This window comes from Molothrus aeneus, chromosome 16 (assembly GCF_037042795.1).
Source record: "Molothrus aeneus isolate 106 chromosome 16, BPBGC_Maene_1.0, whole genome shotgun sequence".
In the NCBI taxonomy this organism is placed as follows: domain Eukaryota; kingdom Metazoa; phylum Chordata; class Aves; order Passeriformes; family Icteridae; genus Molothrus; species Molothrus aeneus.
This window is the reverse complement of record NC_089661.1, coordinates 1,959,737-1,987,344: the sequence shown is the minus strand read 5'-3', so window position 1 is coordinate 1,987,344 and position 27,608 is coordinate 1,959,737. Positions and strand designations below refer to the sequence as shown.

The 27,608-nt window shown below is 50.3% G+C and overlaps 1 protein-coding gene across 1 annotated transcript in view; it reads left to right on the top strand.

The window, feature by feature from the left end:
• Positions 1 to 27,306, top strand: part of DNAAF8 (dynein axonemal assembly factor 8) — a 98,309-nt gene extending 71,003 nt beyond the window's left edge. The window contains exons 24-31 of the mRNA XM_066560953.1: positions 588 to 757; positions 8,923 to 9,118; positions 12,453 to 12,547; positions 13,440 to 13,560; positions 15,944 to 16,161; positions 18,186 to 18,271; positions 22,909 to 22,978; positions 26,953 to 27,306. Of these exons, the coding sequence (XP_066417050.1) occupies positions 588 to 757; positions 8,923 to 9,118; positions 12,453 to 12,547; positions 13,440 to 13,560; positions 15,944 to 16,161; positions 18,186 to 18,271; positions 22,909 to 22,978; positions 26,953 to 27,030 (1,034 nt within the window). The 3' untranslated portion in view covers positions 27,031 to 27,306. The remainder of the gene's footprint in view (positions 1 to 587; positions 758 to 8,922; positions 9,119 to 12,452; positions 12,548 to 13,439; positions 13,561 to 15,943; positions 16,162 to 18,185; positions 18,272 to 22,908; positions 22,979 to 26,952) is intronic.
• Positions 27,307 to 27,608: the final 302 nt, after the last annotated feature.

Sequence of the window (27,608 nt, the reverse complement as noted above, 5' to 3'; positions counted from 1 at the left end):
GCAAAACTTCCTTGGTCTGGTTTGTTTTCTGCTCCTCATAGTGCTGCACCTTCCTGGCAGCTCTGCTGGGAGAGCTGTGTCAGAAGCAGAAAGTTTTTTCTGGAATGTCAATTTTGGTAAAGACAATTCAATTAATTATTGGTTTATGACATTAATTGGGACCTGTCAGGGTTGTCAGTGCCTCTCTGAAACAGAGCTCTAAAATACACAGAACACCAGAGTAAGAATGTAAGAGCTGCTCAAGGATCTCATCACATAATCACCATGGTTCACATGAAAAATGCAAAAGGGAATATTTTATCTCTCTTAAAACATTAATCTGTAATATAAAGGTTTGAGTCTTACTGACAGAGCTGCCACAAGAACTTGTAGGACCTGGAGCAGATTTCCTTGATGGAGAAACCTCCAAGCTTCGTCTGTTTCAGATACATTTTTCATCTGAAAACGCAACAAAGCAAACCCAAATCAATAAATGATCCTCTATGCTCAGGCTTTTTATGGAATCGTTTTTTTGGTATTTTTGTGAACTTCCTGCTGGATTTCCCCGTGCCCAGGGCAGTAAACAAACCCCTCTGTGTTTATTGCAGGGGCACAGCTTCTCTGCACGGTGCTGCTGATCAAACCTGGGGTGTGGAGCCGGGGGCTGCCCAGGATCCTCCGGGATCTGCACCTGGAGAAATTCTGCGTGGTTGGGATGAAGCACCTGGAGCTGGGAGCGGCTGCTGCTGCCTCTCTCCTGCCCTGTGAGCTGCAGCAGGTCAGTGGAGGGAGGAAAGGGATGTGCTGGGGATAATCCATTCCTGAAAAGCCCAGCAGTTCCCACCTGGGATTTCAGAGCTGTGTGGAATGTTATAAATGAGAAGCTTGACTAGGCCAATATTCAAGCAGCAATCAATTTAGTAATTAATATGGTCAAGTATGAGCAATACAGCGCTGGGTACAGTGGGGGAAGTTTTCCCTCCAACTGCACACCCATAGTTGAGGCTTACAGGTATTTATAGGGGTACTCATCAGCTTTCTCAGCAGTTTCTATTCCAATTTTTACTCATCAGCAGTTTCTATTCCCAATTTTTACGTCACAATTCTCTACACTATTGTGGTTTAGTTTTTCTCAGGATATATCCCAAAAGGAGCATCCCCAGATGGTGGTGGTCCAGTTTCCAAAAGAAGGAAGGAGTATCCCATCTGGTGAGGTCCAGATTCCAGATGTGGGTCCACCTTTTGATTGCAAGGACTATAAATCTCATAACAGTGATGTCCAGCTTCCCTTGGTCAAAACTATTAATCCTTGAGTTGATGTTCACCTTCCTTTCTCAAGCTGCTTTCACTGTTTTGTTAAGGCATGAGAAAAGCACGTTTCCTTTTTATGTATTCTACAGCTATAGTTTCAAAGATCCTTACTACAAGCAATATTCTAAAATTATACTTCAAAAGGTTATTCTTGCAAAACTCTTTAAGGCTTAACTACAAGAAGAAAGTTCTTGTCACAAAGCAACATCTTTAATTCAAATGCTCCTAAATCAACTTAAGACTTATAAAGGTTAATTGTGAACAAAAGATAGGTTCAAAGGCCTTCTTCCATGCTTTACTTTCCTCAGTTATTATTAGAATTCATCTTTATAACTGTCCCATGGTCGGTTTCCACACATATAACAATCACAAATACACACATTGTCTGTATGTACCTGAGATCAAACACAGCTTTGTATTTCACATGAAACAATCAGATCTGCACCACATCAGCACAGAGAGAGCTGAGGGCTGCTTTTATCACAGGCCATAAAGACAGCCCTGGTTTCTCCCAAACGAAACTTTGGGGAGGATGTGGGCAGTACAGACCTCTCAGGAGTCTGTTCAGCTCTGCCAAACAGGTGTGCTCTGATGTAAGAGCCTGAATGAGAGATGCAGGACTCCAGGCTGCTCTCCAAAATGCAGTTTATTGTATCCAAAATGCAGTTTATTGTATCCAAGATGTTACAGCAGTGCAGGGTCATGGGTGACAGAGCTGTGCCCACAGCAGTCAGCCCCAGCTGCAGGCAGGCCTGGAGACCCTTTAGTTTTGGTTACAATGCATTATAGACTTTTCTTTTGGTTACAATGCATTATTTACTTTTCTTTGCTGAGCATCTTAATACAGTAGAACCATTCTATACCTGAACTTTTATCTATAGCCTATCATAACTGCTATAATTACCATATTCATGTTACTGTTCTCCAATCACTCAAAGTCAGTGCATTACTGTTTAAGCTAGAAGTTGTTTTTCAGTTTTCTTGCAGTGGAAAATTCTGAGATATTTTTTCTACTTGCAGCATTTGCTGCCTTGTTTGCCTGTGCTCTCTTTCTGCTTGGTAAAAACATCTTCTTGTTTGGGGTGGGTTTATCCTTTGCTCTAAGCCATAAAAACCCCTTCTAACTCACACACCCTTTGCCTCCTTGGTTAGCCAGTGAGACTGGCTCAGCAATTCTTTTCTTCTATATCAAAACTTGCTTCCATCTCTATTCCTTCTTCAGATTTTACATTCAAAAATCTTTCTGCTAAGCACACACATATCTGTGAGACTTTCTTGTCAAACTTTCATCCTTCCCAACACTCTGTTCCTTGCCCCAGGTCATTCCAGGTAGGGCACATCCAGGGAGCACGTGTGCCTGGCTTTATTCCATGTGGTTAAAGTTGGGACAGCCTCCTGCCTGCCAGGGAATGCACATCTCTGGGGTGCTGTTACCTGAGATTGCATTGCAGACACAGCTGAACCCTGGGAGCCAGGCTGTAAAAATCCCCGGCAAGGAGAGGAAATTGTCCTTGCTCATGTCTAATAGGCAATAAAGAGGGTTCTTAAATCTTAAGGCATTGTGGGGTTGATTAGCTAAAAATAGATGTTTGTTTCTGCTCTTTCATGGCATTAGAAACCTTTTCTTTCCTCAACCTGATGTACCCTGAGTGTAAGGATACTGTGATAGCCAGGGAGCTGAACTCTGGGCATTTGAGAGGAGTTGGATTATTATTTTTTTACTTTCCCTTAGGGAAAAACAATCTGTGTTATTTGATTGCTTTCCTGAAGACCTTTAACCACTTGACTTTATAAAAAACAAACATTTATAATTGATATTGCACTTGGGTTAAGTTTGGAAAGTTTATAACATTGTCTCATAGAAATTCTTGGTAGAGACTTCCAGAAGAAAACAGGCACATGCACAAGGCAGTGCTCTGGAACAATTAATACCTTCTGCATGGTGGCAGTGAGCACAGGCATCTGAGTTTGAAATATTTACACTGGCAAGACAGATATAATGGCCATTAGGGTTGATGGGCATGTGCTTCCCAATGTTATTTAATCACAGAGGTAAAGACAAAATGCCTTTTTGATCATCTGAAACAGAAAACATCTTAAAAACCTCAAATATCCTCAGGAAGCAATGCAGATGCCTGAGGGGTAAATGTGAGGAGAGGTTGTTTCCTGAAAATTTCCTTGTTTTTGGAGTTCTCCAACACACCAGAGCAGCTGTTGAGCATTGATTCAGTTGCCTTGAAAAGCTGGTGACTAATGAGGATAAAAATTACAGACTGTTCATGAGGAAAAAAGCAGGGTTTGAAAGTGAGGAAGCAGAGAGAGAGCAGTCTGCCTTTGCTGAAGGGGAGCAGACAGTGGGAAATGCTTTCTGCTGTGCAGGGGCCCTGCTCCTTTTCAGAGCAGCAGGAATGGCTCACACTGGGGAGGGCTGGGAAAGGCTGAGCTCCCCAGATAAGTAGGGAGATTTGGAAAAAGCCTGAGCAGGCTCCAGGGACTGGGTTATTTGCAAAATCCAGTGGGTAAGTGGCTCAATGGCAGCCATGGGGGCAGGGCTGTTTGTTCCAGCTAAATTCCGTGGACAGTTTTTGGATGGGAGGAATGTTTATGATGGATTTTCTCCTCAGCCCATGGCACAAAGGGGTGCAATGGTGGGCTTCAAATGAGGCTCCTAAAATGGGAGCAAATTGCTGACATTTAGCAGGTCACAGAATCCCAATTGGGATAATCCTGGGTTTGGATTGTGACCTCTGGGGATCACCCAGCCCCACCCCCTGCCAGGGCAGGATCCCTATAGCCACAGGGATATATCCAGTGGTTTGGGATGTCTCCAGAGGAGGAGACTCCAAGCCCTCCCTGGGTGACTGTTCCACAGCTCTGCCACCCTCCATGGGAGGAAGTTCTTCCTCAGGTGGAGGTGGAATTTCTTGTGTTTTAATTTCTGGCCATTACTGCTCGTCCTGTCACTGGGCACTGCTGCAGAGAGCCTGGCACTACCCCCTGACACCCTTGCAGATATTTATATGGACTGATGAGATGATGAAATATCCTGCTGAAGAAGATGGAGCCAGGGTGTCTGTCCCTGCCAGAAGTTCTGTCCAGGGCTTCTTCTCACTCCACCTGGAGCGTGCTCCAAAATCCATCTCTAGAGAACCCCCAAGCACTCCCAAGTGCTGGTTTGTTGTGTTTTGAGAGCAAATCTGGGTTTATTCACTGCAAGCAAGACAACCTCACATCTCCTTTTCCTTTCTAATGTATTATTTACATACACTTGACAAATAACCTTGGCAGCAGCAGCAGCTCAGCTCTGTGATTGCTTCTCCAACTGAAATAGTCCCCCTGAGCTCAGAGAGGCATGTGGCCTTTGGAGCATGAGAAAAAACACCTGCTCTGCTCTTTGCTGAGGTTATCAAGTCACAGGAGCCACAACAAGATGTTTTATCTGCACTTTAGTAATGATTATAGAAAGTAAAGGTCATGTAAACAGAGCTGACATTGTCTCCCCAGCTTCCAGCCTGACCTGGTGGTGCTCAGCAAGCAAGGAGAGCCTGTTCCCAGGGGGCTCTGCTGGATCTCCCTCCCTTCAGGGCTCATCCAGCAGACCCCAGCCTCTGCAGATTGGCAGCTTGGGCTTTCTTTTTCCACTGGGGCCTGATCTTGCTGTGGGGGATTGTTGCTGTTGTATTGAGGACAGGTGAATAAAGCAATATACACACTCCAAGTCTCAGAAGGCAAATGCCCAGTTTATTATACACCACATTATTTTTATAGACAGGATACAGCTGGACTTGATTGGTCCTCATCAACACCTCTCACACCATTGGCTAATTAGTAACAGCACCTTTTTTGTAAACATCTTACAAGAAACAACCTGTTCAAAACACCAGCTGTGAAGATTAAGGATTATTTTAATTCTTTCTCTGAGCTTTCTCAAGCTCCCCCAGGACAAGGCTTGGGAAAGTTTATCTGACTTTCTCTCACTGACCAGACTTGAGCAGCCACAGGGGATTCCCTGCAGCAGCAGGGACTGGGCTCAGGAACTCCAGGGTTCCCTCCAGCCCCATCCTGTGCTTCCAGAGCAGGACTCAGGAACTCCAGGGTTCCCTCCAGCCCCATCCTGTGCTTCCAGAGCAGGATTCAGGAGCTCCAGGGTTCCCTCCAGCCCCATCCTGTGCTTCCAGAGCAGGACTCAGGAACTCCAGGGTTCCCTCCAGCCCCATCCTGTGCTTCCAGAGCAGGACTCAGGAGCTCCAGGGTTCCCTCCAGCCCCATCCTGTGCTTCCAGAGCAGGACTCAGGAACTCCAGGGTTCCCTCCAGCCCCATCCTGTGCTTCCAGAGCAGGACTCAGGAGCTCCAGGGTTCCCTCCAGCCCCATCCTGTGCTTCCAGAGCAGGACTCAGGAACTCCAGGGTTCCCTCCAGCCCCATCCTGTGCTTCCAGAGCAGGACTCAGGAACTCCAGGGTTCCCTCCAGCCCCATCCTGTGCTTCCAGCAGTAAATGCAGCCAGGTAATTCCTCTGCTCTTTGATCCCCTCAGTCCTCCCGGGCCAGGGCACAGCTGGAACTTCCTCCTCTCAAGGAAACTGCTCCCTGAATTGCAGGCAGCTGCACAGGGATGTGCAGCAGGATGGGGATGAAGGGACTGAAGGCAGCAGCAGGCTGGCAGTCTGCAGTGGTGTGAAGAGTGAGAGGAGCTGCCAGAAGCTCCTTGGCACCATCAGTGACCATTAGAAACAACATCATCTTCAACCACAAGCCTGTGGATTTCCTGGGGAACAACCAAAAGACAAAAGAGTTTTGTTATTTAGATCTAAAATTACTGGTTAGAAGCTCTAGAACAAAATACTTTCATTTATTCTGGTCTGTTTGACAGAAACTGAATGTTTTCTTTGCAGCTGTTTCCAACCTGGATGAATATTGATATGTTTTATCAGTCCTTTTGAAAGTTGTCATGAAAAATATCACTGGTTTTTCATTGCCCAAAGAGAAAACCCATAGAAAAGTGGATTAAATCCATTTTTTTAACTAACAAAAATTTTCAAGCAGGAAGGGATTATTTTGTATTATACAGAACTGAATGAATGTCACCATTTCTCAGTGCACTGTGACAAGCTGAAATTCTTCATCCTCATACAAGCAGAGCTGCTGTCACCAGAGAGCCCCTGAGTGACAGCTGTGACCCTGTGCCCAGGGGGCAGAGCACTGACAAACACCACACCCGACCCTAAATACCTCACCAATTTAAGCACAGAGGGATTTTCTCATTAAATATTTTGCAAAGAGGAGGGAATATCAGGCTTGAGCCCGTGGTTGTCAATTCATAACCTACTTCTCAGAGATGCAATTTAGGAGCAGGGAGTGAGAGAAGATTTGGGTCAAAGGCACTGAATGGTTTCACGTGATAGAAAAGCAGAGAGGCCTTGAAGTGTTTTATCTCCATATTTTTAAATGAAGTGATAGGATTTGCTTTTGGAAATGTTTTATCTAGAGAATTGCTATCCTCTGCTGCTTTTAGAAGATTAAAAAATAGAGGAATTAAAACCTCTGTGAATGACGTGATTCAGCTGAATCAAATGCTGGTTTCCCTCCCCTCTTGTTTTTATTTCCTCAAAAACTGGGGAAAAAAAATAAACAGCCATGGGTTGATTCTGGCAGGGAGCTGGAAATGCCCTTGTTTTCTAAACTGGAGAGAACATCCAGCCCTGGCTGCTGCTCTGTGGGGTGCAGGGAGGCACAGCTGGATGTTCCTGCCACCTTGTTCAGATGGAGGGGCAGGAGAGGCAGAACTGGATGTTCCTGCCACATTATTCAGCTGGAAGGGCAGGAAGAGCAGAACTGGATGCTCCTGCCACATTATTCAGCTGGAAGGGCAGGAAGAGCAGAACTGGATGCTCCTGCCACATTGTTCAGCTGGAAGGGCAGGAAGAGCAGAACTGGGTGCTCCTGCCCTGTTATTCAGATGGAGGAGCAGGAAGAGGCAGAGCTGCAGCTGCTGTGGGCACCCTGACCTTGTGCCCAGCCCAGACATCTGCAGCAGGCCTGGCTTCCCAAGGTTTCCCTTGATTAAAGCAGGCAGCAAGGCCAGAGAGCTCTGCCACCCACCTGCCCCAGCTCTGCTGCCTGTCCCAGGGTCCCAGAGCTGTCAGTCTGTCTGTCCCCAGCCCTCAGAGCAGCCTCTCCTCACCAGTGCAGTGGTTGGTTCTGACATTTCCTCTCATCCTTCCCCAGTGCACAATCCCAGGGTGCTGGGACTCCCACAGCTCTGCCTAGGGTGGGCATGGGCTGAACTGACTGTGCCTGGGAAAGAGGCAAAGGTGGAGGAATCTGCTGTGCAGCAAAGGGCATCAGACAAGGCCAGGAGAACAAACTGATTTCTTGCAGCCCCTGGTCTGACCCTCCTGCTTTTAAATTCTGTAGATCCTGATCCCAACTGGTGCCAGGAGTTCACTCTTCAGGAGAAGCAGGGGGTGTGTGGGGTTCCTGCCATTTGTGAATTCAAAAAGCAAAGCTCTGGTGTTTGTGATCCATCACTTTACATCAGCTGAAGAATTAAAACGTGGCTCCTCATCCCAGGGTATTTATGACCCTGGTTCTTGTTTGTGCCTGTGCTTCCTCCTGACCCAGATGTCCCCCTGAAGGAACAGCCCTCCTGTGACCTGCTGGATGTCACAGGAAGAGCTGCTGGTTAGTTAAACAAATGTACTTAGTGACAATAATGCAGGTCCCAAATACACTGGCAACTCTGACTGACCAAGGAAATCAGAATTAGCACAAGGCACTGCTGGTGGAACAACATTTTTCTGTTCATCTCTGGTCAAGAAATATAAATTGAGCCTGGAACAGTCAGAGAAATGACATGAGGATGGCTGGGGAAATGGAGAATCCTCTCAAGAGTTAAACCAGACCTTGTCTCATTTGACCCAAAGCTGAGAAACAAATCTGATTTCTGAGAAACACTTCAGGGTAGGAAAGGTCAGAGGTGTAAAAGAGCTACTTAAAATAAAGTCCAGAGAATGGCACAGGAACAAATGGGCACAAAGTGGGCACAAAATGGGCACTGCTTGGTGCCTGAACTCCAGATTTTGGAATCTTTAGTACACCAGCAGTGTGACAGCATTCACAGGGGTCTGAGGATGAGGGAAGGGATGAGGATCTGACTCCATGTTTCAGAAGGCTGATTTATTATTTTATGATATATATTATATTAAAACTATGCTAAAAGAATAGAAGAAAGGATTTCATCAGGAGGCTAGCTAAGAATAGAAAAAGAAGGAATGATAACAAAGGCTTGTGTGTCGGACAGGGAGTCTGAGCCAGCTGACTGTGATTGGCCATTAATTAGAAACAACCACATGAGCCCAATCCCAGATGCACCTGTTGCATTCCACAGCAGCAGATAACCATTGGTTACATTTTGTTCCTGAGGCCTCTCAGCTTCTCAGGAGGAAAAATCCTAAGGAAAGGATTTTCCATAAAACATGTCTGTGACATCAGCAGTGTATTAAAGAGGAGAGAAAACAGGGAGCAACAGCAGATTTACTTACTCACAACTTTCCCTCCCAGCCAAAGGAAAGCTGGGATGTTCCCAGTGCTCAGCAGCTCCTCATGACCTGTTCATGTCTGATTTCTCTCAGGATCCAGCTGCTGTAGAAGCTCACTGTGCCTACCTGACCTCGGGCACTGCCCTCGTGCTGTGCCTGCAGAGGCCCAATGCTGTGAAGAAGCTGATGGATCTCCTGGGACCAGAGGATCCTCAGCTGGCCCAGGCACTGGATCCACGCCTCTGGAGGGCTCAGTATGGCACCAGCACAGTCCAGAATGGATTTTATGGTAGGTTTTTGTGAAAGAAAACTCCAAAGGCTCAGATACACAACTAGACAGTGTGTTATGTTATGTTATGTTTGTTCCCTCCTGTCACTAGATCTGTCACTACAGATCCAGCCTTGGCAGGCACTGCAGGACATTATTCCCCAGGAAAGTTTCCCTGTGTTCTTGGTGGCTGAGCTGAGTGTGTCTCAAGCAATGAAATATTCTCCCAGAAGATAAATTCCAAAAGGCTTCCTCCCAGAGCAGCCCCAGCTCTGGCTTTATCAGAACAGATTTCCTTTGATCTCTTTCTTGCTTGGTCATTTTGTACTTTTAGCTTGGTTATTTTGGAATTATTCCCAAGAACCCATCTGTGTGTCCCTTCCTGATGTCTCCATTACCCATTGGCCAGCTCCAAGATTTCCCAAAGACTCCAGCACATCCTGTAACCTCTCACAGTGCTGAGGGCTGGCAGGACAGAGGTGACCCCAACCTGCTGAGGCAAGCAGGGAAACTCAGCTGCTTCCCCTCTGGAAAGGCTCTTTGCAGCTGGCACAGGGGCAGAGGCACATGGCAAGGCAGCACCCTTGGAATTAATATCCCTGGAGAGAGCAGCCTCTGGAGAGCCCAGCATCATTGCCACAAGGAGGCAAGGATGTCAATCCAAAATTCACATGGAATTAAGGGTTGGTAGCTCCCTGCCTGTGTTTCTCCTCAGTGTTGCACTGATTTTGCTCTAATACTTAAAGGAATATAAAAAAATAAAGCAATAATTTCTGTAAACTCAGGTGAGCTGGCAGGCACTGTGTGCCCAGAGTCCCAGAGGAACTTTCCTGACAAGATCCATTGGATTTTTTGGCTTTTCCCGTTGTGCCTGGGCTGTGAAGTCACTCCCTATTTCCATCCATGTCAGGTGGGCTGCTGAGAACTGGCAGGGAGGGAAGGAGCCACAGCTTGGGAGAGAGAACCAAGCCCTTGCTGCAGAACCTGAGGACTTGGGATCTCAGGAGAGATCCCACAGGATTTGTGGGAGTGACTGAAGGGCAGGATCTACATGTACCAAAAAGAAAAAAAACCCAAAAAAACAAAATAAACAAAAAGAACCAATCAGGGCTCTCCAGCCGATACTTTTCCATTGTCAGCTCCTGCTTCTCTTGCTCTTGAGATGAATGAATGGATTGTGTGTCCAGATTGCTCTGAAACTCCTCAGGCATGGCTAAGAATGGGTAATAAACATCCCAAATTTCAGATGTTTGCTACAGCTGGAGCATCCCCAGCAAAACTCAGTGAAAATGAGCAAGGGGAGCTGAGTCTCATCCCATTTCTGTTGGGAGTTACAGGGAGCTCCCTGTGGGAGAGGAGAGATCCTTGGATGTTCTGACCCCCTTCAGGCCCCTGGGCTGGGACCCGAGGTTGCTCTGAGCTGTGCCCAGAGCTGGCCCTGCCCTCTGTGCCCTGGCAGGACCCAGCTGCAGGGCTGGCCCACAGAGCCCCCCTGCACTCATTGCAGGAACAGGGATGCAGCTGGAGCTAACTCTGATGGATCTGCCCAGCTGCTCTGCCCTGGAGCCACCTATCCATGAGCAAAGGAGTGTTCCTAATCCCCTGCACCTCCCAGAGCTTTTCCTCCATCACAGTTAAGCTGGAAGAGCCTTCAGTGAGTAACTGGGGGACTGTGCAAGCCCATCCTCCTTTCCTAGCAGGGAATACCAGGCTTTCCTGGTTTTGCTCCAGCTGAGGAAGAACTTCAATTAATGGCTGAAGCAGAGCAAATTCCTACTATTTCCTCCCAAAGTGACAAAGGAAATGCAATTTAGATGAAGATGGGGTTCCAGGGAGACTGGTGAACCAAGAAAGGCAGCTTTAATCCTGTAGGGCTGAGCTGCAGAGGTGAACCTGGACCCTCCCATCTCCTCTGGGCTGGGGAAGTCATTGGACTGTGCTTTTTGTGCTTTTTCCTGCATCCAAAGAGCTCTTACATGTGCACCCTACACTGTCTTGTACCTTGAGCAAAGTGAGAGTAAAAGGCTCATTTGGGAGCATTTGTGTTCTCTGGAATGGCACCAGTGATGGAAGCACAGGAGGTTTGGTGTGGAGCTATGGAAAGGATCCAGCCCAGCTCATACACTGGGATTTAGCACAACCTCAGGATTGTAAACTGCTGCCTTAAGGGCTCTGGCTATACAAACCCTGGAATTATGGTGCTCCAGCAGGGCTGAGTGCTCTCAGGTGGGATCCTTTGAATGGGCAGCCTCAAAGGTGGGAATATTTCAGAGGATATTGGTATCCCAGGAGCATGGATCTGTGCCAGCACATTGACAGTCTATTCTATTTCCAATAGAAATAGCTTTTCACTCTCTAATATTTTCCATCCACAAATCTCCAAACATTCTGAGTAATGCTTTATAACATTGTTGCTTTATAGGGAAATATTCAGCTGCTGAGCCTGGAGGGACCTCTCGAGTCCCTGAGTTCAGTTAATTCCCTCCCAGACAGCCCCATCACGTTGGCCCTTCCATGAGCACCCACCCCAACTGAATGGATGTCACTGAGCTTTGAGAGCTAAAAATCTTCTTCCATTTTCAAACTTAAATATAGCCACATACACTTTGTGCCCATTTGTTCCTGTGCCATTAACTGGACTTATTATTTTAAGTAGCTCTTTTACACCTCTGACCTTTCCTACCCTGAAGTGTTTCTCAGAAATCAGATTTGTTTCTCAGCTTTGGGTCGTGTTGGGTCAAACAAGCCAAGGTCTGGTTTAACTCTTGAGAGGATTCTCCATTTCCCCAGCCATCCTCATGTCATTCCTCTGACTGTTCCAGGCTCAATTTACATTTCTTGACCAGAGGTGAACAGAAAAATGTTGTTCCACCAGCAGTGCCTTGTGCTAATTCTGATTTCCTTGGTCAGTCAGAGTTGCCAGTGTATTTGGGACCTGCATTATTTGTTGCTAAGTACATTTGTTTAACTAATCAGCAGCTCTTCCCCTTCAGTAAGGGCAGCCTGGTGTGATCCAGAAGCAAGGGAACAACAGGATTTAGAGCTGGAATTGAAAGGTTTCACAGCCTCCTTAACATGATTCCCTCAGCTCCACTGCTAGGAAATAGAAGGAGTCTTGTTTACATGAGGAAGCTGCTGAGTGATAGTAGGACAGAATCAAAATACCAAGGAGGCAATGGAACTATTCTAAATATAATGGTTTAAAATGTTTGCTATTACTGTACAGAACAGCTGGCCTTTAAAGCAATTACTGCAGTGAGTTGCACATCATCAATCTCTCCAAAAGATGAGTGTGAGTCTAGAGAATGTTTAATTCATGGCCTGAGAGAATCTTCTCATTGTATTTCTCTCTCAGGCTCCAGGTCCTATGCAATGGCAGTCCAGGATGTGAATCTGTTTTTCCCAGAAGGGCTGTGCTGTGCCCAGGGTCAGCCAGTGCAGGAGCAAGAGGTAGGAATGAGCCCCTTCCTGAGCTGATCCTGCTGTCCCCTGCCTCCTCTGCTATTATGCTGTAGATAATGCAGCTCTGGGTGTGTTTCCTGAGCTGCCAGGCTCTCCTGGTCCTGGGGAGGTTCCTCCCTCTGCACTGAGCCCAGCAGCCTCGGTGGGGAGGAGCTGCTGCCGATGTGTTTGTTCAGCAAGCTCTGCTGTGAATTTGGGAGGGCTCAGATCAACACTGCTTTGTAACAGGGACAGCAGCCTCACCCTGACTGCTGAGCACACTGGACCCAGGAGCTGTTTTTATCAGCTTTGGATCATTCAGGGATGGGATGGCTGATGATGTGAAAATGATTGGGATGTGCTCAGCCAAGGGATTAAATGTTTGAGCTTTGCTGTGGCTCAGAGGTGATCCAGCTGAGATGGTCCTCCCAGGAGATCAGCTCTGCAAATGGCCACATGTGTAACAGGCCTCCCTGGAGTGGGTGTGCAGCTCAGTGCAGGGCATCCTGCCTGTGCCAGTTCATTCAGGGACAGAGGGAGCTGCTGCACCCCAGTGTGGCACTGGGGAAAGCTGGCAGACTCTCCCAGGCTCTGTTTGAGCTCCTGGCCTTGAAAACCTGGGAGTGGAGACTTTAAAATGATGGCTGGATTTGGGACCTTGAAAAGGATGATGAGATGCTGCACTGAATTAAACCTCAATTAAAAAGAAGAATGCATGCAAAATGTTCTTGTATCTCCAGACAAGCAGGTGTTTTCTAGGCTGGCAATTACAGAAGTACACCACAACAACAAAAGCTTCACAGCTTGCCTGAATCAATACTTGAGGAGTGTTATCCCTCCTCATTAGGTAATGTGTTCACATGATTTGCTTCTCCCTCCCTGCCTGCCTTCCCTCCTGCAGATCCATAACCTGAAACACGACCCGATCCTCAGCCTGGGAATCAGGAAGCAGCACAAGATCCTCACCCATGAGCCAGGGAAACATCCCAGTGTCCTGGGCTCTGAGCAGCCAGGCAGTCCTGGTAAGGAAATGTAACTCCTCTTATAGATTGGGGCTGCTATTGATTAATTGGACAGCAAGACAAACCATCTGGTGGCAGCAAGATTGGGTATTGATGTGCTTTCAGAAGGCAGAGACAGCTCTGAGCTGCAGAGAACAGCTCCAGGGGAGTCCAGCCTTTAACTGTTCACCTGCCAGCACTTCAGGGCTTTACAGACAGAGCTGTCCACGAGGGCTGACCTTCACAGCAGCAGCAGAACAAGCACTGACAGCACAGCTGGAGTCAGAGCAGCACTTGTTCCTCTCTGAGCCCTGCCAGGTGTCTCAGCACAGCCCTGGTGCTTTGTGTCCATCCAGAGCCTGCCCTGGAGAGGCTGCAGGGCTGGGCAGGGTGAGCTGTGCTGTGCTGAGAGTAGATAAATATCAGTTGGTGCAGGGAGTGCTGCTGGCAGCGTGGTCAGAGGCCTCTCCTGAGCTGAGCTCTCATTCAGCTCCCACTGCTGCTGAGCAGCTGGCAGCTCCAGATGACTCCCAGCTATGGCCAGGCTGGCTTTGATTGGGAGCTGGAGCCTCAGCCAGGCTGACACTTCCTGGGATGCAGCAGCTCCTCAGGGCCTTTCCTGCTGATTTGACTTGATGGACATGTGTAAACACAGCTGTGCTGCAGGGCTCTGCACGAGGGGGTGCTCCCACCTTGGCATGTTGTGGATTGATCCCAAGCCTTTATAAACAAGCAGGGACCAGGTGAAAGCATCCCTGTGGTGGTCCCTGGGGAACAGAATTGTTTAGAACAATTATTCCCATTCCTGTAACTTCAGGACTGATGTGGGCAGCTCAGAAAATGTTGCTGGCTACACCTGATCACTGCAGTCCTTAATCCCAGCAGTGGAACCTCAGGATTGCTATGGATGGGAGAGGAGCAGGGTAAAAAAGTGACAGGATCACAGCCCAGCCCTGCCTGAGCCAGGACTTTGGGGGGCATTGGTCACATACCAGCAGGTGCAGAAGTGCAAGGGGGGTGGTAAATCAAGTCCTCTGCTCCTGGGGTGAGCACCAAGTCCCTTTTGTGCAAGGAGTCTCTGAAGGATGATCTGTCCCAAGGTATTTGAGGAGGGTGTTTTCCCCATCATCTTAGTGCAGGTTTGCTGTGATCAAATCACTTGATTTGTAGAAGAGATTACATAAAACAAAATAAAATAATAAACCAGCTTGTTGTGGAGAAAGCACAGGTATTCTGCAGGCTTTGCACAGCTCAGTGTCAGGAGCTAATCTCAAAATACATGCCCCTAATTTCCTGCTACACAAGGATATCTCAGCTTTGAAGATGCCTAAGCAGAGTAAAAAGGAGAGCTGTGTACAGCTCTGATGTGTTTGTGTCTCAGGAAATGTATTTCAAAGAGTTACTGCCCTGGAAAAGCAAGTCCACGTGATCTCTGAACTGTCAGGCACGGTCTCATAAGTGCCTCCAGCAAAGCAGACACATCACTCACGTTCTGGGCTCATCTTGGACACTAGAGGAAGCTCTTGCACACAAGGAAAGCTCCTTCCAGCAAATAATTATCACCAAGCTGCTGCCTAATGGACAGACAGATTTATCAGGAGGAAAATATGAAATACATTAAGCCTCACGTATGCTGAGCAGAATTACATTTGGGATTATAAAAGCAGCTGGATTAGCAGCTTTCTCTGCTTGGCAAAAATGGAAATGGAAGAAGAGCTCCTGTAGCAAACCAGCAGTTGTCCTTGTCTGACTCCTGAAATGGGGTCACTCCTGCTGTCTTGTGATCTCCAGACAGGGACACAGAGGCGTGCAGCAGCTCTGGGCATCCCAGGGCACCTCCCAGGGCACATCCCCGGGCATACCCCAGGACATCCCAGTGCTCATCCCCCAGCACATCCCTGGGCACATCCCTGGGCACCTCCCAGGGCTCATCCCTGGATTTCCACAGGCACATCCCCCAGCACCTCCCAGAGACATCTCAGAGCACATCCCCAGGCTCATCCCAGGCACCTTCCTAGGCAGCTCCCTGGGCTCATCCCAGGACACATCCCAGGACACCCTTGGGCACATCCCAGGACATCCAGGGACATCCCAGGACTTCCCCAGGCACATCCCTGGGCTCATCCCAGGGCACGTCCCTGGGCACATCGCTGGGCACATCCCAGGATATCCCAGGGCTCATCCCCAGGAACCTCTCTGGGCACATCCCTGGGCTCATCCCAGGACATCCCTGGGCACATCCCAGTGCTCCTCCCAGGGCTCATCCCCAGGCACCTCCCAGGCCATCCCAACGCCACAGTGCCCCCGACTGCCACGGACACCTCTGTGCCAGGGCAGAGGCACTGAGAGGGCTCAGAGGTGCTGGGGGCAGAGCCCCACCAATGTTGTGCTGTTTTCCCAGCAGGCCAGGCCCTGCTGGAGCAGCTGTGGCACAGCACGTGCCTGGTGCTGCCCGGGCTGATCCTGCGGGGCTCGGAGCCGCCCCCGTACGTGGCGCTGCTGGAGGAGCTCCTGGGCAGAGGCTTCGTGGTGACTGCAGCTCGTCTGGCTGTGCTGGACTCAGCCCAGGCTCTCTGCATCTCCCAGATGCTCAGCAGGGCCAAGGGCAGCGTTGCAGCAAAGGTATGGAACAGCTGGAGCTGGGCTTTGCTTCCTTGGCACTAAAGAGGAGCCTTGTAATGATGCCTTGCTGTGATGTGCTGCCCCGAGGCCTTGGTGGCACTATTGCAGCACTGCCTCTGAGCCCTGGCACCTCTGGTGAGTGATGTGGGCACTGGGGGCACTTCCTGAGGGTCCTGCATCCCTGGGAGCCCTCATGGGAATGGCCCATCCACCCTTCATTCATTGAATGTTTCATTCCAGTCAGCCATCACCCTGTTCTGTGTGCTCTGCTGCTGTCTGCTCTCTTGTTTCTCCATAGAAATACAGTTTCTATTTCCCTCTCTAATCACACCCCATTTATCTCCCTCTACAATGCTAAAAATCCCTTCTTCTTCTTGGGCTGTGCCCTGGAGCCTGAGGTTTTCCCACCTGCAGTGTTGCCTCCAGCTCTGGGGCTCCCAGCACAGAAAGGAGCTGGAGCTGCTGGAACCAGTGCAGAGGAGGCACCAGGATGATCAGAGGGATGGAGCAGCTCTGCTGGGAGGAAAGGCTGAGGGATAGGGGATTGTTCACCTGGAGAAGAAAAGGCTTTGGGGTGACCTAACTGTGGCCTTCCAGTGAGTGAAGGAGCTACAAGAAAGATGGAGAGAGACAATTTACAAAGGCCTGGAGGGACAGGACACAGGGAATGGCTCCCACTGCCAGAGGGCAGGGCTGGATGGGATATTGGGAATTAGGAATTGTTCCCTGGGAGGGTGGGCAGGCCCTGGCACAGGGTGCCCAGAGCAGCTGGGGCTGCCCCTGGATCCCTGGCAGTGCCCAAGGCCAGGCTGGATGGGGAACCTGGGACAGTGGGAGGTGTCCCTGCCCATGGCAGGGGGTGGACAAGGTGGGCTTTGAGGTCCCTTCTAGCCCAGGCCATTCTCTGCAGGTGCAGCCCTGGGGTTTGGGCACAGGATGGGCTGCTGGGCTGAGCTGACATTGCTCCACACAACAGAAAACCAGGCCCAGACCGTTTTCCTCTTGGTGTAGGAGAAGCCCACCCAGTCAGGAACCTTGCCTGGGCAGAGCTGGGAGGTGGAATGTGCAGGAAAGTGCTGTCAGCAGCACAGAGTAAGCAAGGGGGGACAGTAATGACAGTGGCAATCACCCAAGGGCTCTCAGACCACAGCAGCCCCTTCACAAAACACAAACATTTGGGCTTCCAGCTCTCAGTTCTAACTCTTGGGTGTTATCTGTAATAGGAGCATGTAAGATCTTTTCAGGTTGTGCTTTTAAAAACTGACAGCATCTCTTTGAAGTACATCTGTATGGAACAGCAATTACATCTAGCAGCCAATTAATGTGAGCACTGCTTGCCTGTGCCCTGAGTCCCCTGAGGATCCATCCCCCTGCACAGGGAATGTGCACAGCTCTCTAGGAAGGACACACCAGCACTGGGGGAGCAGAGCCATCCCTCCCTCCTCCTGCCAGAGATAAACGGCCCTGGGCAAGCTGGGGTGTTTCCAGAAGGATCTGGCACTGCTGAGCCAAAGGTGAATGTCACAGCCTTTGCTCTCCCTCTCTAGGAGGGAGATGGGCTGCTTCATGTAATGAGTGTTTCTGCTAAAATATCTCAATATTTACCTGTCTTGGTGCTCCTGCTTCCAGCAGAGGTAGGGACTGATAACACACCCAGGTTGGTTTTCACTCAGAGGGCTGGGAGGGTCACAGACACCTCAGACATGGCACTGCCTCTGCCTGGGGATCACAGACACCTCAGACATGGCACTGCCTCTGCCTGGGGATCACAGACACCTCAGACATGGCACTGCCTCTGCCTCAGGGGATCACAGACACCTCAGACATGGCACTGCCTCTGCCTCAGGGAGTCACAGACACCTCAGACATGGCACTGCCTCTGCCTGGGGGTGTCAGACACCTCAGACATGGCACTGCCTCTGCCTGGGGGGATCTGTGGCTCCTGTTCCTCAGCCATCAGCCACACTTAGAGACTTGTTCAGGTGCAGAGCAGCACCAGAGCTCTGTTCCTCCCTCTCTTGCAGTGCTCCCTGCTGAAGGATGGGTTCTGCCTGGTGCTGGCAGCACAGTGGGACAGCTCTGTCACCTCCCTGGGCTCCCTGCTGGACAGGTAAGGAGGAGCTGCTGCCCTGAGGGGGGGCACCTCTCTTCTGTGCTTCTCACTCAAGGGCAGCCTGTTCTGGGTCAGTCACTGCTCATGGAATTGTTAAGGATGGGAAAGATCAAGTCCAGCCAGGAACCAGCACATTCACCATTAATCCAGGCCCTCAAGTGCCACATCCATACATTTGAACTGTTCCAGGGGTGGTGACCCCACCACTGCCCTGGGCAGCTGTGCCAGGGCCTGACCACCCTTCCCATGAAGGAATTTCCCCAATATCCAACCTGAACCTCCCCTGGCACAGCCTGAGGCCGTTCCCTCTCCTCTTCTCCCTGTTCCCTGGAGCAGAGCCCGACCCTTACCTGGCTGTCCCCTCCTGTCAGGAGCTGTGCAGAGCCACAAGGTCCCTCCTGAGCCTCCTTTTCTCCAGGCTGAGCCCCTTTCCTGCTCCCTCAGCCCCTCCCCAGCTCTGTTCCCTCCCCTGGACATGTCCCCCAATGTCTCTTGTCATGAGTGGCCCAATACCTGAGAGTGTCCCCCAATTTCCAAGTCATGTGTCCTCTACTCAGGACCTTTAAAACTCGAGTTGTGTCCTTTGTTAAGGACCTGCAGTGTCCATAAGGCTCAGCAGCATGGTTCCATGAATACAGGGAATTCTCTGAAATTAGCACTCACATTGGGAATAGACCTGCTGAATCAATAAAATTCCTAGGAGAAATATCTTAGCAGATTTTATGTTTGCTGTGAAGGAAAAGAAAAAAAAAACAAAACAAACAGAAAACCAAACCTTAAAATAAACACCAGAAAGCAAAATCAAAAATTAGCCTCTTAAATAAATCACCAGAAATGCTGGGTAGAGGATGTATAAGGCTGGAAAAACAAACAGAACCCCTCTGCAGGGACTGATTAGTGAAACAGAGTGATTAGCTGGGCAATTAACCCTGTGTTCCCCAGAGGGGCTGGTATTTGGCACTGGCATGTGCAGCTCACACATGGCTCCTCTGGCACAGGCACCAGGAGTCAGGGCTGTGCCACATCCCATGTGGAGCAGCCCAGCAGCCACGCCAAAAACCCCATCCTGACTTGGGCTGTGCCCTCTGGAGCACTTCCAGAAAGTGCTGCCAGTGGGTTCAGGAATGCTGGGGTTTGCAGGCTCCAAGGGATCAAAGCTGAACATCCACGTGGCTGCACCTCAGAGTTCTCACTCTGCAGAAATGTTCCCAGGGCCACACCTGGGAGGGATGGTTGGAACAGATTCCACTGGTAACTTTGCAAAAATGTTTTTAAGCTACTGACACCATTTTGACTTCCATTGATTTAAAATCACACCCTTGGGAGCCACATCCCAAACTTTCCTCTGTGCAAGGGGAGACAAATAGCCAGTCAGCCAAGGCCTTTGTGGTGAGATTTCTCCCAGCTTTCTCTGCTTTACAATGGAAAAAAAGTGAACTTTTGGGAACCCTGGAGGTCACTGCTGGAGGCAGCTCTGGGAGAGTCACTCCAGATCCCAATATCTCTATTTTCCCCAGCACCACAGTCATGGGTGCTGCTTAACAGCCCAGCACTCCCCTGTCCTCCAGGCTGGCTGGGGTTCCAGGGGCCAATCCCAAGGCAGCCCCTCCAGAGACACCTCCTGTGGCTCCTCCTGGCTTCCAGAGCCCCCAGGGGCTCAGCAGGAATTGGTGCCAATGTCTGCACCTTCAGCCCCCTCCTGCTCTGCACAAAGGATGAACCTCTGTGCTGAGCTCCAGAACACCTGTGTGTGACTGATGGGGGTCAGGAGGCACTTCCAAAGGGCAGGATCTGCCCCAAGCAGCAGAGTCTACCCCTAAACAGCAGGATCCATCCCCAAATGAATGGATCTACCCCCAAACAGCAGGATCCACTCTCAAATTAATGGATCCAGCCCCAAACACCAGGATCCAGCCCCAAACAGCAGGATCCACTCTGTCTCTCCCCCAGTGATCACAGAGACTTTTCAAACCAGCTCTACAAAATAAAAATAATCCCAAACCAAAAACCCCCAAAAAAACAACAACAAAAAAAAAGCCCCAAAAAACCAAAGACAAAACCCCTCAAGGTTTTTGCCTTCATGATGGAAAATGCCTGTGGAAGGGAGAGGCAGCAAGGTGTGCCCGAGGGTGGGAGGAGGGAGGGCTCTGATCCTCAGGGAGATCAGGAGCTCACACCCTTTCTGTCTGTCAAGCTGTCGAACTTTTTAAAATGAGCCTGACTTCACTGGTGCCTCCCAAGGACACTTCATGCCAAGACATCTTCAATTTAAATAACACCAGAGGTTAATTACTCTCACAGCTCCATCAGCCCTTTGTGTCCAGGATAAATCACTGGATATTTATCTCTGCCAGGACCCAGACTGCAATACCTGCCCTGCTGGAGCCTCACCGCGGTGAAGGGATTATTTTCCAGATTTTCCAGCCCTTGAGTCCCAGCTGAGCCACATTTCTCTGGCTTTGTGCCACGGGGAGGGAGGGACATTCCCATCTGTGATGTCAGAGATGGGCTGGGATAAAGAGGAATCAGGTGTTGAGAGGAACAATGTGGGCTCTGCCAGTGAAGCTGCTCTAGTCCTAAGCCTGTTACAGCTTTCCTGTCAATGACAGACATTCAGATCTGGGGGGTTTGGAGGCACCCCCAAACCCTCCTTGCTGTGTTTGCTCAGCAGCAGGGCCCACTCTGGCTGCTCCCTGGACATCCAGGGCATCATTTCGGCACCAAAACCCACTGGGCACAGAAAAAGGGACAGAACAATGCAGCTGTGGGCACAAAAGCAGCCTGGCACTTGGCTGGAATCTGGGAGTGTGCCAAGGGCAGCTCACAGGGCACAGGGGGTGTTTGGAACAGGTGAGGGAGCAGTGGGGACCCCAGGGAGGGGAGTGACCCCGTCCTATCCACAGGCAAGGGAAAACCATGTGGGACTCACCTCCCTTGTTCTGGCAGCATCTGGCTGCCTGGATGGCTCAGGATAAAGCATCTGAATTTTCCCTGTCATAACTTGTTTTCACAGCCACATTTCCTGGCTGCAGGGTGGCAGAGGCAAGAATTTACAGCAATAGATTCAAAGCAACTCCTGGAAGGAAGGCATGCTCTGCTTTTTAAGCATGACAAACCAGATTTAGCTGCCTTAAGAGGTGATGCTGGTTCCACAGTGATTACTCCTCTATGGTTTAAGCATTTAAAAAGCACTTTAAGATTGTCAGGCCCTGTGTTGTGCACAGACTTAGCAGCTCACCTGGTTAACTCAGCTCAATAGGCAGGGTTTGGCTAAAGCACCCCCAACTCCAAGCTGCAGCAGGAAAATATTAGAGTTTAGGCCAGGCTTTGTGCCTTGCAGCCTTGAAACGAGGGAATGCAATCAGAGCAGAAGCCAAGAGCTGAGGAACTTAGCTGGATGTTTTTCTCTCTGATGAAACATTCTTACCAAGAGCTAATTGCTGCTAGCAGGGAGCGATGTTATCCCTATAGGAAACTCATCCCGGGGAGCTTTGGAGGGGAAGGAGGTGTAGAAATTAAAAAAAAAGAAAAAAAAAAAGAAAAAAAAAAGAAAAAAAAAAAAAAGAAAAAAAATGAACACATGGGGTGTAAAATCTCGGAGCTGTTGAAAACCAGGGAAGGAAGGGAAAACTGTTGCCAAGCACAATACCTGGCTGTGGGGGAGGGAGCAGGGAGGGGCTTCCAAACCCTCGGGGGAATTTTCAAGCCTGAGGCTCCGAGTGTGCACAGAGTCCCTTTAAAAGGCACTTCTGAGTTGGTACCTTGCCTTCCCATTTCTCTGGAATACCTTTGGAGGTCAGGTCATGTGTGGCTTGAGGAGGGCCAGAGCAGAACCAGGACTGGTGAGGCAGTGCCTGCTCCCCTTGGCACTGGGGGAAAACCCCCAGAAAACACTTTAAAAATGAACCAACAACCTTACAATGCTTTTTTTAATGCACTAAAAAAGTCTTTGGCTATCTAAGTAAGGGAAATCCTGTCTAAAAAGGATGCAGAAATTGGAGCAAAGGTGAAACTCCTTAGACATAGAAGTGTTTTTACCATGTTTGTATTTTGAAAGCATAGAAATAGAAAACATTGAGAATTGTTTCTTCACCTGGGGAGTGAACATAAGGAGAAACAGGACTTAAGTATTTTTTCTACTTTTGCAATATTCTGAATAAAGAAACTGTAGTGTGTGAGCAATGTGGGAAATACCAAGTAGGAACAGGTATTAAACTATAGTTTAAGTTCTAGCCAGGACCTTATGGTTCACTACAAATTGCTTTCCAACTCTGTCACATAATCAGTGCAGGCTCCCTGTGTTAGCTCAGTGCAGAAAAAGCCCCTTGCCCAGAGCTTTTATGTGATTTATGTGCATTTCCCACTGCCCCAGAACCACCCTGATGCAACTGGACGTGGCTTGTCCAGTTTGTATTTAAAGTTTGTTTGAAGGTTTGTATTTAAATAGTGCAAAGCCATTTACACAAAGCTTTGTAAAAGCCAGGATTTAGCTGTGTAAAGAGGAGCAGCAGCAGATGCCTGTGGCTGGAGCTGCTGGCACAGAGCTCAGATCTCCCCAGGGCTGGGTCAGCTCCCCCCCTCCCTCCCAGCTGACATGGCAAACTAACCCTGCTTCCCTTTCTCTTTGCCCCCAGTGCCTGCTGGCAGAACCAGTCAGCCCTGGACACTGCAGAGCACCTCCTTTATCCCCAAAATGAGAATCAGGCAAGTAGAGAAGTTTGTGGTATGGATATGTGTTCTTTTGGCTTCTGTGATGTAGGAAACTTGTTAATACTGGTTGAAATTTCAAAGAAAATGATAACTTTTGTGAGTCAGAGGTGGTGACAGCCCCAAGCCTTGGCTTAGGCTGAGAGCCCAGAACATGGGGAAGGTGGGACCAAAATCCTGTCAAACTGTCTCCCACATTACAGTGGTGACACAGCTTTGAATCAAAACATTTAGAGATATTGATAAAGGTTCTATATTTTCCACAGAAATTCTGTTACTTTTTGTGAAAAATCAACACTGAGAAAAATATCACAGAATCATGGAATGGTTTGGGTTGGAAAGGACCTCAAAGCCCATCCAGTGCCACCCCTGCCATGGCAGGGACACCTCCCACTGTCCCAGGCTGCTCCAAGCCCTGCCCAGCCTGGCCTTGGGCACTGCCAGGGATCCAGGGGCAGCCACAGCTGCTCTGGGCACCCTGTGCCAGGGCCTGCCCACCCTCACAAGGCAGAATTTCAGTGTCTGTGATATTTGTCAAAAATAGTGACAAGAAATGTTCACTCAGCCCTATGGCCAAGCTGGCACAAGTCCTGTGTTCTGAAAGTTGCATTTCAGAAGCCCAAATCCAAGTGGAAGAGGAGGAGTGAAGCCATTAGCCATTCCAGGGATGGTCTAGCTGAATATTTTCTCAGTAATTCAGCCCAAGAAAGGAAACACTGAGCTCCAGACATGTGGGCAGCTAATGGGAATAAACTGCATAAATGCATTCAAAATTCGGGCTGTAATCATCAAAATTTAGCTCAAAACAAATGAGAGGTTTGGAGAGAGGAGGCAGAGCCTGAGGAGTTGGGATAGGGAGATGGGAAGTCCTGGTGGAGCTGTCCCTGCCCATGCCAGGGGGGTGGATATGAGCTTTAAGGTCCCTTCCAGCCCAAACCATTCTGTGGTTCTGTGATAAAAGACTCGTGGAGAGTGAGAACCGATAGCAAGTGGACAAACCTCTCCTCTGGATCCCTTTTCTTCCCAATAAAAGCCCAGCAGGAGAGTGAGATGTGTTTGTAACCTCATCTAAGCATCAGAGCTGCTGCCTTCAAGCACCAGTGCTCTAAGGACTGAGCCTTAAAAGACACCAGGCCCTCTTTGAAGTGTGCATTCCTGCTTTTAACAGTGTGCATTCCTGCTTTTAACAGTGTACATTCCTGCTTTTAATGCCACAGAACCACCCCGGGTGCCCCAGAGACTCAGCTGGGTTCCCAGCCCTTTCCTGAGGGCACAGCGGGTCCCTGAGCTGGGTTCCCTTTCCTGAGGGTGCAGATGATCCCTGAGCTGAGCTCCCAGCCCTTTCCCGAGCAGATCCCTGAGTTCCCAGCCCTTTCCCAAGGGCACAGATGATTCCTGAGCTGAGTTCCCACCCCTTTCCCAAGAGGATCCCTGAGCTCCCAGCCCTTTCCCAAGCATATCCCTGAGTTCCCAGCCCTTTCCTGAGCAGATCCCTGAGCTCCCAGCCCTTTCCCAAGAGGATCCCTGAGCTCCCAGCCCTTTCCCAAGAGGATCTCTGAGCTCCCAGCCCTTTCCCAAGCAGATCCCTAAGCTCCCAGCCCTTTCCCAAGAGGATCCCTGAGTTCCCAGCCCTTTCCCAAGAGGATCCCTGAGCTCCCAGCCCTTTCCCAAGCATATCCCTGAGTTCCCAGCCCTTTCCCAAGAGGATCCCTGAGTTCCCAGCCCTGTCCCAAGCATATCCCTGAGCTCCCAGCCCTTTCCTGAGCAGATCCCTGAGTTCCCAGCCCTGTCCCAAGCAGATCCCTGAGTTCCCAGCCCTTTCCTGAGCAGATCCCTGAGCTCCCAGCCCTTTCCCAAGAGGATCCCTGAGTTCCCAGCCCTTTCCCAAGCATATCCCTGAGTTCCCAGCCCTTTCCCAAGTGGATCCCTGAGCTCCCAGCCCTTTCCCAAGAGGATCCCTGAGTTCCCAGCCCTTTCCCAAGAGGATTCCTGAGTTCCCAGCCCTTTCCCAAGCAGATCCCTGAGTTCCCAGCCCTTTCCTGAGCAGATCCCTGAGTTCCCAGCCCTTTCCCAAGAGGATCCCTGAGCTCCCAGCCCTTTCCCAAGCAGATCCCTGAGCTCCCAGCCCTTTCCCAAGCAGATCCCAGCACTGCAGTGCCCGGGGCACGGCTCTGCAGGGCTCTGCCAGCCCAGCCCTGGCTACTGCCAGGGTGCCAGGCTGTTGCCAAGGAATGTGACAGGCCAGCAAGTGCAGGCTGTCTCCTGATTTGCTTTGAAAGGACATTACATCTCCGTGCCTGACACACAATCCCTGCTGCTTGCCGGCGCTGGGGAACGAGCCTATCAGGGAGAGGCTTAGAGGGCTTTTTGTGCTAGGGAGGAGAAAAAGCAAATATGCTCAGCCCTTCTTCCTGCTCCTGGCAGCCTGGGATGTGCAGGCTAATCCCTCTGGAAGCAGGGAGCTGGGAGTTCCCAGCAGGAATGCAGTCCTGGGGCAGCAGCACATCTCCCTAGGGGCACAAACAGCACAGCAGCAGCTCCAAGGCCTTTGTCTCCCAAGTTCAGGGCAGGTTGAGGAATCACAGGGAGATCTGAGGAGCAAACCCACCCGGGAATCTGTTCCTCTAAGGATGGCCCCAGGAATGATGTTTGAGCCTCTGATCTCCTGCTAATGAGTTTGTGAAATGTCAGCCAGGCTTTGCAGGGCAAAGCTAATGAGCAACAACTCGGTATCAGGCAAAGTTCAGGAGGGTTAAATGAACATGGGTTTCAAATCCTCATGGTCTGAGCAGAGCTGCAGCCTTTGCTGGTGGAGTCAAGCCACGGAAGTGAAATGGAATATCATCCTGCTCCCAGTGGGATTTGGGATTAGGCTGCAGGATGAGAAATCAGCTTTCAGACGTGGCCTGGTGCAGAGCTGACATCTGTGCCTGCTCCTGCTGCATTCCTGGAGCACCTCCAGCTGCCCTGGGTGAAACACCTGCCTGAGGAGCAGACAAATCCAGGCCTTGGGAGTTCCTTGTTCCTCCAGTGACCCTGCAGGTGCCAGGCACACTCAGCACAGCTCCTGTTTGGGAGTGACAGAGCCATGGTTTGTTGGTGTCACCATCAGGGGCTGTGACCTTCCTCAGGGCTGTCCCAGATGTCCCTGCAGCTGGTCCATGCCCAAACTGGGATGTCTCCAGTGATGAGGGAGTGGTCAGGGAGTGCTGTGCTCAGCCTGGGCACTGGGATGTCCTGGGGCTGGACACTGCCCCTCACCTGCAGCAGTGACTGTGGCTGTGTGGGGCTGTGGGGACAGAGTGGGTGTCCCTCGGTGACATCACTGACCTGCCACCATCAGAGCAGTGAGGTGACACATTTTCTGTCCCTCAGAGACAGCCCAGCCTCCCCTGGCAGGAGCAATCCCTCCACTCTGCCTGGAGCCACCCTCCCTGCAGACACCTGAAACACAGGGAGAACCTCCCAGCCCCTCCTGGTGTGCCCCTGGCCCCTGAGCCGCAGGCAGAGGGGCTGCAGTCCCCTGAAAGAGACTCAAAAGCTGTGAGGAGAGGCAGGAGGGCCTGAGGGCTGTGTGGGGTGGGTGGCAGCACAGCATCCCCAGTGCTTTGGGGCCCATTGGCACAGCCAGGATTGCAGGCTGGGCTCAGCCCCTGGCCCCCCATTGGCCTCTCCAGCTCACAAACAGCTGTGCCAGGCTTGGGAAGGACAGGCAGAGCAGCCAGGGAGGGAGGGGATTTCCCACTTAGCACCTTGCTTGTTACTGCTTTTCTTCAGTTCCTTGCAAACACAACTCCTGAGCATCACAAGGAGCAGTGTCCCCTGCTGTGGGACACTCACAGCCACTCTGGGCTGGCACCAATCCAGCCACAAAGAGCCTCTGCACAGGAAATCTGCCCCTGGAGAAAAGTTTCTTTGCCTTTCACAGAACTCACAGCTCTCCTCCAACCCTTTCCTTGGTTTCTCCCCAGGCCCAGGAGCTGCTCTGCTGCTTTTTTGACCCCCTGACATCAGAGAGCATCCACAGAATTGAAGCCCAGGACTGCTAGCAGAGAGGGGCAAAGCCCAGGCAGCCTTGGATGCCACTGTGGACATGGACACACAGGCACCAGCAGCTCTAAGAGCACTGTTTGTTTGGAATTAAACACAGTCTGAGGTGTTAGCATGGCTCAGAGAAATGAGAGGGGTGCAGGAAGGCTCAGTGCCCCAAAACAACCCCCTGTGACCTGGGGCTGTGCTTCCCATCCAGAGCCAGTCTGCTTGTGAGCCTGGAGCAAGGCTGGGAGCTCTCCCCTGGCTGGGAGAAGCTTAGGAGGCAAACACAGGGCCAGGTGCTCACTCTGTGTCTCTCAGGTGCCTCCTGGGGACTCCACCTCCCCCAGGCCTCAGGGACTTCATGGAGAGACTCTGCTGCTGCTGCTGCTGCTCTGAGCCAAAGACAAACCCCAGCAAATGGAATGGAAATAGAGGGGAAGCTGCATCCCTGGAGGGTCAGAACACCAGGCTGAGCTGTTCAATAAGATTAAAGGCTGGACAGCTCAATGCTCACCTGCCTGTGCTCCAGCAGCCCTGTCCTGAGCTGTGCCAGCCCCCACCCTGCTCCCTGCCATGGGCACATGGCCCTGCC